Raw genomic sequence first — 17,365 nt, 5'->3', positions numbered from 1 at the left:
GATAAATTCAACTGCATTTATTTCAATGCAAGGGGCCTAACAGGGAAGGCAGATGAACTCAGGACATGGTTAGGAACATGGGACTGGGATATCATAGCAATTACAGAAACATGGCTCAGGAATGGGGCAGGACTGGCAGCTTAATGTTCCAGGATACAAATGCTCCAGGAATGATAGAAAGGGAGGCAAGAGAGGAGGGGGCGTGGCATTTTTGATAAGGGATAGCATTACAGCTGTGCTGAGGGAGGATATTCCCAGAAATACATCCAGGGAAGTTACTTGGGTGGAACTGAGAAATAAGAAAGGGATGATCACCTTATTGGGATTGTATTATAGACCCTCTAATAGTCAGAGTGAAATTGAGAAATAAACTTGGAAGGAGATCTCAGCTATCTGTAAGAAAAATAGGGTAGTTATGGTAGGGGATTTTAACTTTCCAAACATAGACTGGGACTGCCATAGTGTTAAAGGTTTAGATGGAGAGGAATCTCTTAAGTGTGTACAAGACAATTTTCTGATTTCAGTATGTAGATGTACCCGCTAGAGAAGGTGCAAAACTTGACCTACTCTTGGGAAATAAGGCAGGGCAGGTGACTGAGGTGTCTGGGGGAGCACTTTGGGGCCAGCGACCATAATTCTATTCATTTTAAAATAGTGATGGAAAAGGATAGACCAGATCTAAAAGCTGAAGTTGTAAATTGGAGAAAGGCCAATTTTGATGGTATTAGGCAAGAACTTTTGAAAACTGACTGGGGACAAATGTTCCCAGGTAAAGGAATGGCTGGAAAATGGGAAGCCTTCAGATATGAGATAACAAGAATCCAGAGAAAGTATATTCCTGTCAAGGTGAAAGCGAAGGCTGGTAGGTATAGGGAATGTTGGATGACTAAAGAAATTGAGGGTTTGGTTAAGAAAAAGAAGGAAGCATATGTCAGGTATAGACAGGATAGATCGAGTGAATCCATAGAAGAGTATAAAGAAAGTAGAGGGAAATCAGGAGAGCAAAATGGGGACATAAACTCCACAGTGACATGAGACATGAGATAGCTTTGGCAAATAGATTTAAGGAGAATCCAAAGGGTTTTTACAAATATATTAAGGACAATAGGGTAACTAGGGACAGAATAGGGCCCCTCAAAGATCAGCAAGGCGACCTTTATGTGGGGCCACAGAAAATGGGGAGATACTAAATAAATATTTTGCATCTGTATTTACTGTGGAAAAGGATATGGAAGATACAGACTGTAGGGAAATAGATGGTGACATCTTGCAGTATGTCCAGATTACAGAGGAGGAAGTGCTGGATGTATTGAAATGGCTAAAGGTGAATAAATCCCCAGGACCTGATCAGGTACCCAAGAACTCTGTGGGAAGCTAGAGAAGTGATTGCTGGGCCCCTCGCTGAGATATTTGTATCATCGATAGTCACAGGTGAGATGCCAGAAGACTGGAGGTTGGCAAACATGATGCCACTGTTTAAGAAGGGTGGTAAAGACAAGCCAAGGAACTATAGACCAGTGAGCCTGACTCAGTGGTGGGCATGTTGTTGGAGGAATCCTGAGGGACAGGATGTACCTGTATTTGGAAAGGCAAGGACTGATTCGGGATAGTCAACATGGTTTTGTGCTTGGAAAATCATGTCTCACAAACTTGATTGAGTTTTTTTAAAGAAGTAACAAAGAAGATTAATGAGGGCAGAGCAGTTGATGTGATCTACATGGACTTCAGTAAGGCGTTCGACAAGGTTCCCCATGGGAGACGGATTAGCAAGGTTAGATCTCATGGAATACAGAGAGAACTAGCCATTTGGATACAGGACTGGCTCAAAGGTAGAAGACAGAGGGTGGTGGTGGAGGGTTATTTTTCAGACTGGAGGCTTGTGACCAGTGGAGTGCCACAAGAATCAGTGCTGGGTCCTCTACTTTTTGTCATTTACATAAATGATTTGGATGCGAGCATAAGAAGTACAGTTAGTAAGTTTGCAGATGACATCAAAATTGGAGGTGTAGTGGACAGCGGTGAGGGTTTCCTCAGATTACAACAGGATCTGGACCAGATAGGCCAATGGGCTGAGAAATGGCAGATGGAGTTTAATTCAGATAAATGTGAGGTGCTGCATTTTGGGAAAGCAAATCTTAGAAGGACTTATACACTTAATGGTAAGGTCCTAGGGAGTGTTGCTGAACAAATAGACCTTGGAGTGCAGGTTCATAGCTCCGTGAAAGTGGAGTTGCAGGTAGATAGGAGAGTGAAGAAGGCATTTGGTATGCTTTCTTTTATTGGTCAGAGTATTGAGTACAGGAGTTGGGAGGTCATATTGTGGCTGTACAGGACATTGGTTAGGCCACTATTAGAATATTGCGTGCAATTCTGGTCTCCTTCCTATCAGAAAGATGTTGTGAAACTTGAAAGGGTTCAGAAAAGATTTACAAAGATGTTGCCAGGGTTGGAGGATTTGAGCTACAGGGAGAGGCTGAACAGGCTGGGGCTGTTTTCCCTGGAGCATCGGAGGCTGAGGGGTGACTTTACTGAGGTTTGCAAAATTATGAGGGACATGGAGAGGATAAATATACAAAGTCTTTTCCCTGGGGTCGAGGAGTCCAAACTTAGAGGGCATAGGTTTAGGGTGAGAGGGGAAAGATATAAAAGAGACCTAAAGGGCAACTTTTTCACGCAGAGGGTGGTACGTGTATGGAATGAGCTGCCCGAGGAAGTGGTGGAGGCTGGTACAATTGCAACATTTAAGAGGCAATTGGATGGGTATTTGAATAGGAAGGGTTTGGAGGAATGTGGGCCGGGTGCTAGCAGGTGGGACTATATTGGGTTGGGATATTTGGTCGGCGTGAACAGGTTGGACCGAAGGGTCTGTTTCCGTGCTGTACATCTCCATAACTCTGTGACTCTATGACCTTTTCTGGAGTATTGTGTACACTTCTGTCTCCCTGTTATAGGAAGGATATCATTCAACAGGAGAGGGGCCACAAGAGATTTACCAGGGTGTTGACAGCAGTAGAGGATTGAAGTTATAATAATAGACTGGATAGGCTGTGGCTTGTTTCACTGGACTGTAGGGTTTGAGGAATGACCTTATTAAGGCTTATAAAATCATGAAGAGAACAGCAAAGGTCCTTTCCCTCAAGCAGGGGAGTTCAAAACTGGAAGGCATACTTTTAACATGACAGAAGAAAAGATTTAAAAAGGACATGGGGACAACTTTCTTCCACAGAGAGTGGTTAGTGTGTGGAATGAACTGCCAGAAGAAGTGGTCGATGTAGGTTCAGTTACACATTTAAAAGACATTTGGATAAATTCATGAATAGGAAAGGTTTGGAGTAGTATGGGCCAAACGCAGGCAGGTGGATATAGTTTAGTTTGGGAACATGAACGACATGGACTGGTTGGACTGAAGGGTCTGTTTCCATGCTATACGACCCAATGACTCCACGAGTGGCCCAGCTGGTTGCTAAATAAGCAAGTTGACAATTAACAATGTTATTTTTTAAACTTTGCTTACTGCTTCCCACATTGTTCTTTAAAGATTGAGGGGCACCAATTATAGTTTTGCCTTATCATTCAACGCCAATGGAGCTGAAATTTTTAGAACCTAACTGGCAGCAAAACCTCATGCAAGATTGTCTACTTTCCTTCAGGGTGAAGTGGATATGTTTGTGAAATGGAGTAAAAGGCTTGCAGAGAGTGGCAGAACTTTGAACTGTGAAAGAGAGAGAGAGACCATTGAAGAGAGCTGGTGCACACCAATATTACTGTCCATTCGACTGAATATTGTGGAAAGGTTATTAGAGATGACACAACTTAGCATCTAGCATCCTTTCTAGCTGGCACTCCAACTACTAGGGGAGCAGTCATACGGCACATTGAGGCCTCGAGGAAAAGGACAGTCTCAGGTATTGTCTGAAACTAAACGTCAGTTGCAAAAAGTGAGAAGGGTACAGAGAAAACAGACAATGGGCCAAATATTCTGAGGTGTGGTAATCTCACACTCCAGCCCTTCAGAAAGGGAGATTCCAACCAAGGGTCCCTCAGAAATGTAGGTGGTACCTCCATTCTGACTGCTCTTGCATAGTCAATATGTTGGGGGAAGGTTAATCATGTCCCCTTTCCACTGTTGCCAGCTGAAGTTCACTATTCTGAAATGTAATGGTCCCGAGAGCCACTTTGACAGCAGCAGGGTAGTTACCAGGGAGGAGGTAGAGTGCCAGATGGGTAAGGGGTAGAGTTTGAGGTAGGTAGAGTGGCAGAAGGGTGAGGAGCCAGATTATAAGGTTAGCAAGATCTCACCTGGATAGGGAGCCATGTGGATAGGATACCGAGGGGATACAGTAGGGAGCCTAGTAGGTAGGGTGCCCCAAAGGAAGATGCCATGGGGCTTGGTAAATGATGCAGCAGTGATTAGGGTAGCTCAGGGTGGGTGGGAGAAATCAAGTCCGTCTCAGGGTGGGTGTCGAGATCTGGGAAAGTTTGGTTTGAAAGTATTCGAATATGGTCTGGTGAAGGTAGAGGGATAGACAGCCAGGTATGGAAAGGGGAACAGGGATTGGGGGGGGGGGGGGAAGTCAGGTTGTATCAGACTTGGGGAGGTGGGGGTTCAGGGATTGTGACAGATCAACTGCAAAAGGTGGTGAGGGAGGGGGACTGGACAGGATCCGGCACGGGGAGGGTTGGGTTGAGTCCAGTGGCGGGTGGGGAGATGAGAAAGAGGCCTGTTGGGATAGAGTGTGATCAGGTTCAGTGGATTGTGGTTGAAGGGTAATCCATTCCAAGGTCAGGAGAGGGGGTGTGTTTGGATTGGGCTGGATGGTGAATGTAGAGTCATCAAGTCTTGTGAGGGAGTGGGAAGGCTGTTAGTTCTCACTGCGGGGGGGGTGGGGGGTGGGCGAGTGGGGTCAGCCCTCACAAGGGGTGATAATGAATTGGGTACTCAGAGAGAAGGTGAGAGATGATTGTGCAGTCTGTGAAATAGTTATTCGGGAGTTAGACTAGGTATTCAATGGGTTAACATTTCCTGATTTACTATTTTATTAGATCTATCAGAACTCTCCAAAGAATTCCAGGGGAATCTCACAGGGAGGAATTACACATCAGAAAATCCAATTTCCCAGGCGATTCACTCACAGTCTGTTACCATGGGGTTTGTGCAGAATCCCCATAATAAGTCCCATCTACACTGGAATGATGACTGTGCGGCAATTAGAATATCTGCCCCGTACATGAGTTCAAGGAGATTAAAGACGAAAAGAGCAAGTACAGTAAACAGCAAAAACAGAAGGGAGTATGTATTATCCCAGAACTAACATCTTGGATTCTATCTTTAACAAATCCTGTGCCGGGGATTGATCATGTAGGGAAGCAGTGATTACACTGCCTCTCATATTTCACTATCCAGGAAGGGGTTTGAGGATTGCCCTAAAGTCGACAGAAATTGAAGATTGGCCACCAGGACAGTGCTGTTCCTTAAAAAGGGATTGTGTTTTGTATCCCCTTTCCTGGGATGCATCTGTGTCATTAGTTATAAAAGTACAGGAGAAGGTACTAAAGGTCAGACTGGAAAATAGTAGATGTAATTCCTTCATTTAAAAAGCATAAAGACAGAAAGCAGGAAATTGCCAGTCAGTTAGCATCTATCAGAGGGAAAAATGCTACACGTTATTATTGAAGAAGTTACAGTGAGGCAGTTGGATCATTTCAAGTTTATCAGAGGATCAACATGGATTTGTCAAAGGGAAACAATGTTTAATCAATCTTTTATTTTTATTCACTCATGGGAAATGGACATTGCTGGCTGACCAGCATTTATTGCCCATCCATCTCCAGCAGCAGCAGGAGTGGTGAGAGCAAGGAGCTGAGTGGGAGCGTTCCAATTGTCCTCTGGGAAGGTGAGTGAACGGATTTACTTGAGCAGTGGCTGATTGGTAGAAACGTTTTTTTTCTTTTTTCATGTATCTATTGTTTGATATTATAGTTGGACTAAGTCAAGCTTAAGATTAAAAATGGCAGGAGATCCCAGACCCGTGTTATGTTTCTCTTGCTCAATGTGGGAGCTCAGGGACGCGGCTGATGGCCCTGACTCCTTCACGTGCTGGAAGTGTGTTCAGCTGCAGCTCTCGTTAGACTGTATGTGGCTCTGGTGCTGTGGATGGACTCACTTTGGAGCATCCGTGATGCTGAGGAGGTCGTGGATAGCACGTTTAGCGAATTGGTCACACTGCAGATTAGGATTGTGAGGGAAAAGGGAATGGGTGACCAAAAGGCAGAGAAAGAGCAGAAGGCAGTGCAGGTGTCCCCTGCAGTCATCTCCCTCCAAAACAGGTATACCATGTTGGAAACCAGGGGAAAGCAGCAGTAGCCAAGTTCATGGCACTGTGGCTGGCTCTACTGTACAGCAGGACAGGGAAAAAAATGGAAGGGCTATAGTCATAGGGGATTCAATTGTAAGGGGAGTAGATAGGCGGTACTGTGGTCAAACACAAGTCTCCCGGATAGTATGTTGCCTCCCAAGTCCACAGGCCAGGGATGTCTCAGATCCGCTGCAGAACATTCTGAAAGAGGAAGGTGAACAGCCAGTTGTCGTGGTGCATATAGACACCAGTGATCTAGGTAAAAAAAAATGGGATGAAGTCCTACAAGCAGAATTTAGGGAGTTTGGAGCCAAGTTAAAAAGAAGGACCTCATAGGTAGTAATCTCAGGATTGGTGCCAGAGCCACACGCTCGTCTGAATAGAAATGAAAGAACAGGCAGGCTGAAGGTGTGGCTTGAGAGATGGTGCAGGAGGGAGGGGTTTAGATTTTTGGGACATTGGGATCGGTTCTGGGGGAGGTGGGACTATTACAAATCAGATGGTCTACATCTAGGGCGGACTGGAACCAATGTCCTTGGGGGTGCTTTTGCTAAGGCTGTTGGGGAGGGTTTAAACTAATGTGGCAGGGGGATGGGAACCAAATGAGGTGGTTAGTGGACAGTAAGGAGGTAGTAACTAAAGCCTGTAAGGAACTAGATAATGAAGTCAGTGTGACTAAGGGGAAGAGTAGGCAGGGAGCAGATGATGAACGCAAAGGGACAGGTGGTCTGAGGTACATTTGTTTTAATGCGAGAAGTGTAGTAGGTAAGGCAGATGAGTTTAGGGCTTGGATTAGTACCTGGGAGTATGATGTTATCGCTATTACTGAGACTTGGTCGAGGGAAGGCCATGATTGACAATTAAATATATATGCTTCAGGCAGAATAGAGAGGGAGGTAAAAAGGGTGGAGGAGTTGCATAACTGGTCAGAGAGGATGTCACAGTTGTGCTGAGGGAGGGCACTATGAAAGACTGGAGCAGCAAGGCAATAAGGGCAGAGCTCAGAAATAGGAAGGGTGCAGTGACAAAGTTGCGGCTGTATTACAGACCTCCCAACAGCGAGGAGGAGGTAGAGGTACAAATATGCAAACAGATTATGGAAAGATGTATGAGCAACAAGGTGGTGGTGATCGGAGATTTTAATTTTTTTAGCAGTGTCAGAAGTCCAAATGGAGCAGAATTTGTAAGGAGCATCCAGGAGGGTTTTATAGAGCAGTATGTAAATAGTCCAACTTGGGAAGGCGCCATACTGGATCTGGTGGTGGGGAATGACCCCAGCCAGGTGGGTGAAGTTTCAGTAGGGAATACTAATCACAATTCCGTAAGTTTTAGAATACTGTTAGACAAAGACAAGAGTGGTCTTAATGGAAAAGAGCAAAAATTGGGGAAAGGCCAGTTATAGCAAAATTTGACAGGAGCTGGGGAATGTGGATTGGGAGCAGCTGTTTGAAGGTAAATCCACATTTGATATGTGGGACGCTTTTAAAGAGAGGTTGATTAGAGTGTAGGACAGACTTGTCCCTGTAAAAATGAGGAATAGAAATGGCAAGATTAGGGAACCATGGATGACTGGTGAAACTGTGAGCCTAGCTAAGAGGAGAAAGGAAGCACACAAGGTCTAGGCGACTGAAAACAAAGCTTTGGAAGAATATCGGGAAAGTAGGACCAATCTGAAACGAGGAATTCAGAGGGCTAAAAAGGGGTCATGAAATATCTTTAGCAAACATGGTTAAGGAAAATCCCAAAGCCTTTTGTTTGTATCTAAGGAGCAAAAGGGTAACTACAGAAAGGGTTGGCTCACTCAAGGACAAAGGAGGAAAGCTATGTGTGGAGTCAGAGAAAATGGATGAGATTCTTAATGAGTGTTTAACATCGGTACTCACCAAGGAGAGGGACATGATGAATGTTGATGTTAGGGGTAGATTTTTGATTACTCGAGGGCAAGTCAGCAATGAAGTGTTGGGTATTCTAAAAGGCATTAAGGTGGATAAGTCCCCAGGTCCGGATGGGATTTATCTCAGGTTACTGAGGGAAGAGAGAGAGGAAATAGCTGAGACCTTAACAGATATCTTTACAGCATCCCTGAACGCAGGTAAGGTCCTGGAGAATTGCTGATGCTGTCCCCTTATTTAAGAAAGGTAGCAGGGATAATCCAGGAAATTATAGACCAGTAAGCCTGACGTCAGTGGTAGGGAAGCTGCTGGAGAAAATATTGGGGGATAGGATCTATTTACATTCGGAAGAAAATGGGCTTACCAGTGGTAGGCAACATGGTTTTGTGCAGGGAAGATCATGTCGCACCACCTCAATAGAATTCTTTGAGGAAGTGACAAAGTTGATTGACGCGGGAAGGGCTGTAGATATCATATCCATGGACTTCAGTAAGGCGTTTGATAAGGTTCCCCATGGTAGGCTGATGGAGAAAATGAAGTCATGTGGGGTCCAGAATGTATGAGCTAGATGGATAAAGAACTGGCTGAGCAGCAGGAGACAGAGAGTAGTAGTGGAAGGGAGTTTCTCAAAATGGAGAACTGTGACCAGCGGTGATCCACAGGGGTCCATGTTGTTTGTGACTTACATAAATGATTTGGAGGCAGGTATAGGTGGTCTGATTAGCAAGTTTGCAGATAACACTAACATTGATGGAAAAACAGATAGTGAAGGAGACTGTCAGAGAATGCAGCAGAATATAGATAGATTGGAGAGTTGGGCAGAGAAACGGCAGATGGATTGCAATCCGTGCAAATGCGAGGTAATGCATTTTGGAAGGTCCAATTCAAGAGTGAACTATACAATAAAAGCCCTGGGGAAAACTGATGTACAGAGAGATCTGGGTGTTCACGACCATTGTATCCTGAAGGTGGCAATGCAGGTCGATAGAGTAGTCAAGAAGGCATAGGACATGCTTTCCTTCATCGGACGGGGTATTGAGTACAACAGTTGGCACGCTACGGTTGTATAAGACTTTGGTTCGGCCACATTCGGAATATTGCGTACAGTTCTGGTCGCCAAAAGGATGTGAATGCTTTGGAGAGGGTGCACAGGAGGTTCACCAGGATATTGCCTGGAATGGAGGGCGCTAGCTATGAAGAGAGGTTGAGTAGATTAGGATTATTTTCATTCAAAAGATGGAGGTTGAGGGGGGGACTTGATTGAGGTCCTCAAAATCATTAGAGGTATAGTCAGGGTGGATAGCATGGAGCTTACTCCCACAGTGGGGAACTCAATTACTAGGGGCCACAAATTCAAAGTGAAAGGGGAAAAGTTCTTTACTGGGAGGGTGGTGGGTGGCTAGAACGCATTGTCAGTGGAGGTGGTAGAGGTGGGAGCGATAACATCATTTAAGATGTATCTAAACAGATTCATGAATGGACAGAGAGCAGAGGGATACAGATCCTTAGCAAATAGGTGACAGGTTTAGATAGAGGATCTGGATCCGCGTAAGCTTGGAGGGCTGAAGGGCCTGGTCCTGTGGTATAATATTCTTGGTTCTTTTGTTCTACTCCTAGTTGCCCCTGAGTAGGTGGTGGTGAGCTGCCTTCTTGAACATCTGCCATTCATGTCCAGTCATAGACTCACAAATTGTTCAGGAGGGAACTCCAAGGTTTTGACCTTGTTACACTGAAGGAACAATGATACATTTCCAAGTCAAGATGGTGACGGAATTGGATGGGAATTTGCAAGGCATAGTGTGCCCGTGTATCTGCTGCCCTTGGCCTTCGAGGGGAAAATGGCCGTGGGTATGAAAGGTGCTGTCTGAGAATTTTTGATGAATTTCTGAAGTGCTGATTCATCACTGGTGGAAGGAGTGAATGCTTGTGGATGTGGTGTCAACCAAGTGGGCTACTTTGTCCTGGATGGTGTCAAGCTCCTTGAGTGTTGTTGGAGCTGCCCCCATCCAGGCAAGCGGAGAGTATTCCATTCACACTCTGACTTGTGCCTTGTAGATGATGGACAGGCTTTGGCGAGTCAGGAAGTGAGTTACTTGCTGCAGTATTCCCAGTCTCTGACCTGTTCTTGTAGTCACTGTGCTTATGTGGCGAGTCCAATTGAGTGTCTGGTCAATGGTAACCCCGAAGATGTAGATAGTAGGGGATTAAGTGATGGTAACACCACTGAACGTCAAGGGGCAATGTCTCTTGTTGGTGATGGTCATTGCCTGGCATTTGTGTGATGCGAATATTGCTTGTCACTTGTTAGCCAAAGTCTAAATATTGTTCAGAACTTTTTGCATTTGAACATGGACTATTTCAGGCCAAGAATAAAGGGGAACTAATGGATATTCTGTACTTGGAATTCCAGAAGGCATTTGATAAGGTGCCTCATCAAAGGTTATATTTGAAAATAAAATCTCTTGGTATAGGTGACTTGTGCATTGGCATAGATAGAAGCTAACAAATAGCACTGAATTCTCCAATTCCAAATAACCTCCCTTCCCATCCCCCGACTTCATTCCCAGCCCCTCACCCTTCCTTCCACTTCCCCCAGCCACCAACCAGATGTTTTCCTCCCACTGACCAACCAGATTGTACCCTCTACCTGTCTTCAGCTATCCCCACTTCACCACCCTGCCCCTGCCACCCCATTTATCTGCAGCTCCCCCCCACATCTACCCCCAGTCCTGAAGAAGGCTACACCCAAAATGTTGACTTCTCCACCTCCTGATGCTGCCTGGCCTGCTGTGTTCTTCCAGCCTCTTGCCTGTCTAACGGGGAGCAGATAGCAGCCGTAAAGAGACCTTTTAGAAGCTGTGAATATGTATTGAGTTGCATACCACAGGGATTGAGGCTGGGACCTCAACTGCTTACAATTTATATAAATGACTTGGATGAAGGGTTGGAAGGTGTGGTTGCCAAAAGTACTGATGATACAAACAAACAGAGGACGGCAGACTGTCAAGAGAATACAGAAAGCTTAAAATAAAGATTAGTTAAATGGGAAAAGATGTAGAAAATGGAGAATGATGTGGGAAAATATGAAATTCTCCATTTTGACAGGAGGAATATAAAGAAGTATATTATCTAAATGGTGGGAGATTTCATAATTCTGAGATGCAGAGGGATCTGAGAGTCCTTGTGTATGAATTGTAAAACACTAGTATGCAAGTGCATCAAGTAGTTCAGGTAGCTAATAGAATGCAAGCATTAGTTGTGAAGGGAACTTATGTTTCAGTGAAACAGAGCATTGGTGAGACCACAGTTAGAGTATTGTGTACAGTACTGGTCTTACTTAAGGAAGGAAGTACATTTGTTGAAAACAGTTCAGAGCAAGGTTATCAAACATATATCTGGAATGGGAAAGGTTGGACAGGCTGGGCTTATACCGACTGGAGTTAAAATGCGACTTGATTGAAGCATAAAATTCTGAGGGGCTTGCACCAGCTGGAGGTGGAGAATATCGTTCCTGCTGGGGCAGGATCTAGAATAAGGGGCACTGTTTAAAAATATGGTGGCAACCATTTAAAACAGAGATGAGACAATTTTTTACTCACAGAGCATCATGAGTCCTTGAATATTTTAAGGCACAGATTGATGGATTCTTAAACTCAGGGGTTGAAGGGGCAAGAGGTATCGGTAAGATTGTGGATTTGAAGTTAAATTCAGATGGGCATGATCTTATTGAAGATGAGCAGGTTCAAAGAGGGGGGTGCAGGGTCTGCTCCTCAGATGCTGCCTGACCGGCTGTGCTTTTCCAGCACCACTCTAATCTAGACTCTGGTTTCCAGCATCTTGGTTTTACCGAAGAGAAAAGGGGTTCTGATTGGCAAGTCGACACTGATTGGCTAAGATATTGCCACGGAGAATGCAATTTGGAAGCAGAGGGTTTCCTCATGCTTCTGGATAATTCATAACAGGTGTAAAGCTTCAACATCTTTCTTTTGTTTGTGGGGAATGTGTCCCTGCCACTTCGAGTGAAACATGTTGTTATAAGCAAGGCAAGCTCTCGAAGGTAGGTTGGTGATGTAGCTAATAGCATACTTGTGGTAGCTCGGCAAATGATGCCCAATTGCAAAATTGCATTTAACAAGAGATGTCTTGTTTGGGTTTTGCAAGTGTGGGCTGGTTGAGTAAGGTCTCTGCCTATTCACAAACAGCCAGAGAGTCATGGTATTTAATTTGATCAGGCAATCATGCAAAATAATACATAAATCATGGCCCAATTTTTATTCTCAGTGCAATAATTGGATGGAGTGCTATGGAAAGCACAGCATGAAGGGCATGTTTGTTGTTTATTAAGGGGTTCCTTTGTCTTTTACGTTGAGATTCCATTTAATATCACAATCCCCCCAGGGAAATTCATCCCGATGTTTGAACATTTTGAGACAAAACAAGATAATACTCCATTTGTAAGCTAACGTACCACAACCCTCTTCGTCACTTCCATTCCAGCAGTCTTTCACGCCATCACAGAATGCATTGGTTTTACCAGTGCAGTATCCATTGTCACATATTAGCATGTTATCATGGCACCATATGACTGCAAGCAAGCAGATGAGACAAAGGATTGGCTTATGGTTTAAACAGTCATGGTTTTAAGCTTCAAAACAGTTCTCTTGTATTTTTGGCTAATTATTGTTTGCTTTCCAATTTTAAGGCAAAAACTCTATCTTTATGTTCAACTGCACATGGTTAACAGAGATCAGGTTCAGCAATAGAGTCATTGAGATGTACAGCATGTGGACAGTCCAACTTGTCCATGCCGACCAGATATCCCAACCCAATCTAGTCCCACTCGCTAGCACCCAGCCTATATCCTTATAAACCCTTCCTATTCATATACCCATCCAGATGCCTTTTAAATGTTGCAATTGTACCAGCCTCCACCACTTCCTCTGGCAGCTCAGTCCATACACAAACCAACCTTCTGCGTGAAAAGGTTGCCCCTTAGGTCCCTTTTATATCTTTCCGCTCTCACCCTAAACCTATGCCCTCTAGTTCTGGACTCCCCCATGCTAGGGAAAAGACTGTCTACTTATCACATCTATGCCCCCATGATTTTATAAACCTCCATAAGGTCACCCCTCAACCTCCGACTGTCCAGGGAAAACAGCCCTAGCCTATTTAGCTCAAATCCTCCAACCCTGGCAACATCCTTGTAAATCTTTTCTGAATCCTTTCAAGTTTCACAACATCCTTTCGATAGGAAGGAGATCATAGTTGCATGCAATATTTCTAAAGTGGCTTTACCAATGTCCTATACAGCCACAACATGACCTCCCAAAGACTGTACTATTTCCTTTACAGTAAAGGAAAGCGTACCAAATACCTCCTTCCCCAACCTATCTACCTGTGACTCCACTTTCAAGGAGCTATGAACCTGCACTCCAAGGTCTCTTTGTTCAGCAACACTCCCTAGGACTTTACCATTAAGTGTATACGTCCTGCTAAGATTTGCTTTCCCAAAATGCAGCATCTTGCATTTATCTGAATTAAACTCCATCTGCCACTTCTCAGCCCATTGGTCCATCTGATCAAAATCCTGTTGTAATCTGAGGTAACCTTCTTTGCTGTCCACTACACCTTCAATTTTAGTGTCATCTGCAAACTTATTAACTGTACCTCTTATGCTCACATCCAAATCATTTATGTAAATGACGAAAGGTAGAGGACCCAGCATCGATCCTTGTGGCACTCCACTGATCGCAGGCCTCCAGTCTGAAAAACAACCCTCCACCACCCTCTGTCTTCTACCTTTGAGCCAGTCCTGTGTCCAAATGGCTAGTTCTCCCTGTATTCCATGAGATCTAACCTTGCTAACCAGTCTCCCATGGGGAACCTTGTCGAATGCCTTACTGAAGTCCATATAGATCATGTCTACCACTCTGCCCTCATCAATCCTCTTTGTTACTTCTTCAAAAAACTCAATCAAGTTTGTGAGACATGATTTCCCACGCACAAAGCCATGTTGACTACCCCTAATCAGTCCTTGCCTTTCCAAATACATGTACATCCTGTCCCTCAGGATTCCCTCCAACAACTTGCCCACCACTGACATCAGGCTCACCGGTCTATAATTCCCTGGTTTGTCCTTACCACTTTTCTTAAATAGTGGCACCACATTAGCTGACCTCCAGTCTTCCAGCACCTCACCTGTGACTATCGATGATACAAACGTCTCAGCAATGGGCCCAGCAATCACTTCCCTAGATTCCTATAGAGTTCTAGGGTACACCTTTGGATTCTCCTTTACTCTATTTGCCAAAACTATCTCATGTCCCCGTTTTGCCCTCCTGCTTTCCCTCTGAAGTATACTCCTACTTCCTTTATACTCTTCTAAGGATTCACTCAATATATCCTGTCTATACCTGACATATGCTTCCTTCTTTTTCTTAACCAAACCCTCAATTTCTTTAGTCATCCAGCATTCCCTATACCTACCAGCCTTCCCTTTCACCCTGACAGGAATGTACTTTCTCTGGATTCTTGTTATCTCATTTCTGAAGGCCTTCCATTTTCCAGCCATTCCTTTACCTGGGAATATCTGTCCCCAGTCAACTTTCGAAAGTTCTTGCCTAATACCGTCAAAATTGGCCTTCCTTCAATTTAGAACTTCAAATTTTAGATCTGGTCCATCCATTTCCATCACTATTTTAAAATTAATAGAGTTAAGGTCGCTGGCCTCAAAGTGCTCCCCCACTGACACCTCAGTCACTTGCCCTGCCTTAGGTCAAGTTTTGCACCTTCTCTCCTTGGTACATCAACATACTGAATCAGAAAATTTTCTTGTATACACTTAACAAATTCCTCTCCATATAAACTTCTATGCAGGGTCTTCTACTTTTTGTCATTTATATAAATGATTTGGATGTGAGCATAAGAGGTACAGTTAGTAAGTTTGCAGATGACACCAAAATTGGAGGTGTAGTGGACAGTGAAGAGGGTTACCTCAGATTACAACAGGATCTGGACCAGATGGGCCAATGGACTGAGAAGTGGCAGATGGAGTTTAATTCAGATAAATGCGTGGTGCTGATTAGATTAGGAATAGGCAGATAGAACTGGATGAATGTGTGGCTAAGTAGTTGGGAGGCATTAAGATTCCTGGATTGCTGGGTCCACTTCTGGGGAAGGTGGGAACTGTACAAATCTGAAACGTTACGCCTAAACTAGAACGGGACCAAATCCTGTGTGGGAGTTTACTAGTGTGATTGGTTGGGAGGTTAAATTAATTTTGCAAGGGGATAGCATTCAGAACTGAGAAAATTTGTAGCTCAGGTTGATGATAAATTCTCTAAGTTAGCTCGCTGAGCTTGCAAGTTTGTTTTTAGATGTTTCGTCACCTATTCTAGGTAACACCATCAGTGAGAGTCTCTGGTGAAGTGCTGGTGGTATGTCCCACCTCTCTATTTACAGGTCTTGGTTTCTTAAGGTGGATGATATCATTTCCGGTTCTTTTTTCCAAGGGAAGGTAGGTAGGATCTAAGTCGATGTGCTTATTGATGGAGTTCTGTTTAGAACGCCATGCCTCTAAGAACTCTCATGAATGTCTTTTCTTTGCCTGTCCTAGGATGTGTGTGTTATCCCAGTCAAAGTGGTGTCCTTTGTCTGTATTTATGGAAACTAAAGAGAGTGGGACATGTCTTTTGGTGGCCAGTTGGTGTTTATGTATCCTAATGGCAAATTTCCTGCTAGTTTGTCTGATATAGTGTTTTTAACATTCTTGCATGGTATCTTTGCAAAATACCATGCAAGAACTGTAAAAAAAACACTACCATCGGACAAACAAGCAAGAAACTTGCCACTAGGATACATGAACACCAACTGGCCACCAAAAGACAAGACCCACTCTCTTTAGTTTCCATACATACAGACAAAGGACACCACTTTGACTGGGGTAACACACACATCCTAGGACAGACAAAGAAAAGGCACACATGAGAATTCTTAGAGGCATGGCGTTCTAACCAGAACTCCATCAATAAGCACATTGACTTAGATCCTACCTACCTTCCCTTGGAAAAAAAACCGGAAATGACATCATCCACCTTAAGAAACCAAGCCCTGTAAATAGAGAGGTGGGACATACCACCAGCAATTCACCAGAGACTCTCACTGATGGTGTTACCTAGAATAGGTGACGAAAGGTCTGAAAACAAACCTTCAAGCTTAGAGAGCTAACTTACAGAACGTATTCAGAATGGAGATATAGTCAGGGCAATGCACAGACAAGTACAGAAGAACCAAGTCAACTATGAGGGCAATGTGAATATAGTTACGGCAAAAGAGTGATGGCCGAAAGTTGTTTATGTGACTGGACGCCTTTGTCCAGTGGCATACCACAGAGATTAGTGCTGGACCCTTTGCTGGTTGTGGTGCACATGAATGATCTAGTCACAAATTTTGGAAATATGTTTAGTAAGTTCACAGTTGACATTGAGATTAATGGTGTGGTAAATAAAGAGATGGAAATCTTTAGCTTTAGGACAATATAGACAGCTGGTCAGATGGGCAGAACAATGGCAAATGGAATTTGATCCTGAAAAATGTGAGGCAGTGCCATTTTGGAAGGACTAACAATGAATGGTAGGATCCAAGGATGAATAGAAGATCACAGGGACCTTGTTGTATATATCCATAAATCCTTGCAAGCCACCGGACAGATGAATAATGTGGTTAATGTAATACTTGCCTTTGAGTCCAGGCATTAAATACAAGAGCATGAGGCTATAATGGAGCCTTTAAGACATTATTTAGATCAAGGTTGGAGCATTATATTCAATTTTGATCACACTACAAAAAGGATGTGATTACACCAGAGACTGTGAAGAAGAGATTCACCAGGATGTTGCCCGGGCTGGCATGGTTCAGTTATGGAGAGAAACAAGATAGGCTGAGATTGTTTTCCTCAAAGCAAAAAAGGAAAAGGGGAGACTGATTGAGGTGTACAAAAGTATAAGGTGCAGAGATAGTGTTGACAGGAAGGAATACTTCCACTTAATGCAGAGATCAATAACCAGAGAACTGAGATTTAAGATAAGGGAAAGAAGGTTGGGAGGGGATTTAAGGGAA

General features: G+C 43.9%; 1 protein-coding gene across 1 annotated transcript in view; it reads right to left on the bottom strand.

Moving 5' to 3' along the window:
- The window catches only part of LOC132830354 (enteropeptidase-like), a 37,344-nt gene that overhangs the window by 12,192 nt on the left and 7,787 nt on the right, over positions 1–17,365 (bottom strand). Inside the window, exon 4 of the mRNA XM_060847999.1 lies at positions 12,717–12,833. Coding sequence (XP_060703982.1) covers positions 12,717–12,833 — 117 coding nt within the window. The remainder of the gene's footprint in view (positions 1–12,716; positions 12,834–17,365) is intronic.

This window comes from Hemiscyllium ocellatum, chromosome 31 (assembly GCF_020745735.1).
Source record: "Hemiscyllium ocellatum isolate sHemOce1 chromosome 31, sHemOce1.pat.X.cur, whole genome shotgun sequence".
NCBI classification, from domain to species: Eukaryota; Metazoa; Chordata; class Chondrichthyes; order Orectolobiformes; family Hemiscylliidae; genus Hemiscyllium; species Hemiscyllium ocellatum.
This window is presented reverse-complemented; position numbering and strand designations above follow the sequence as displayed.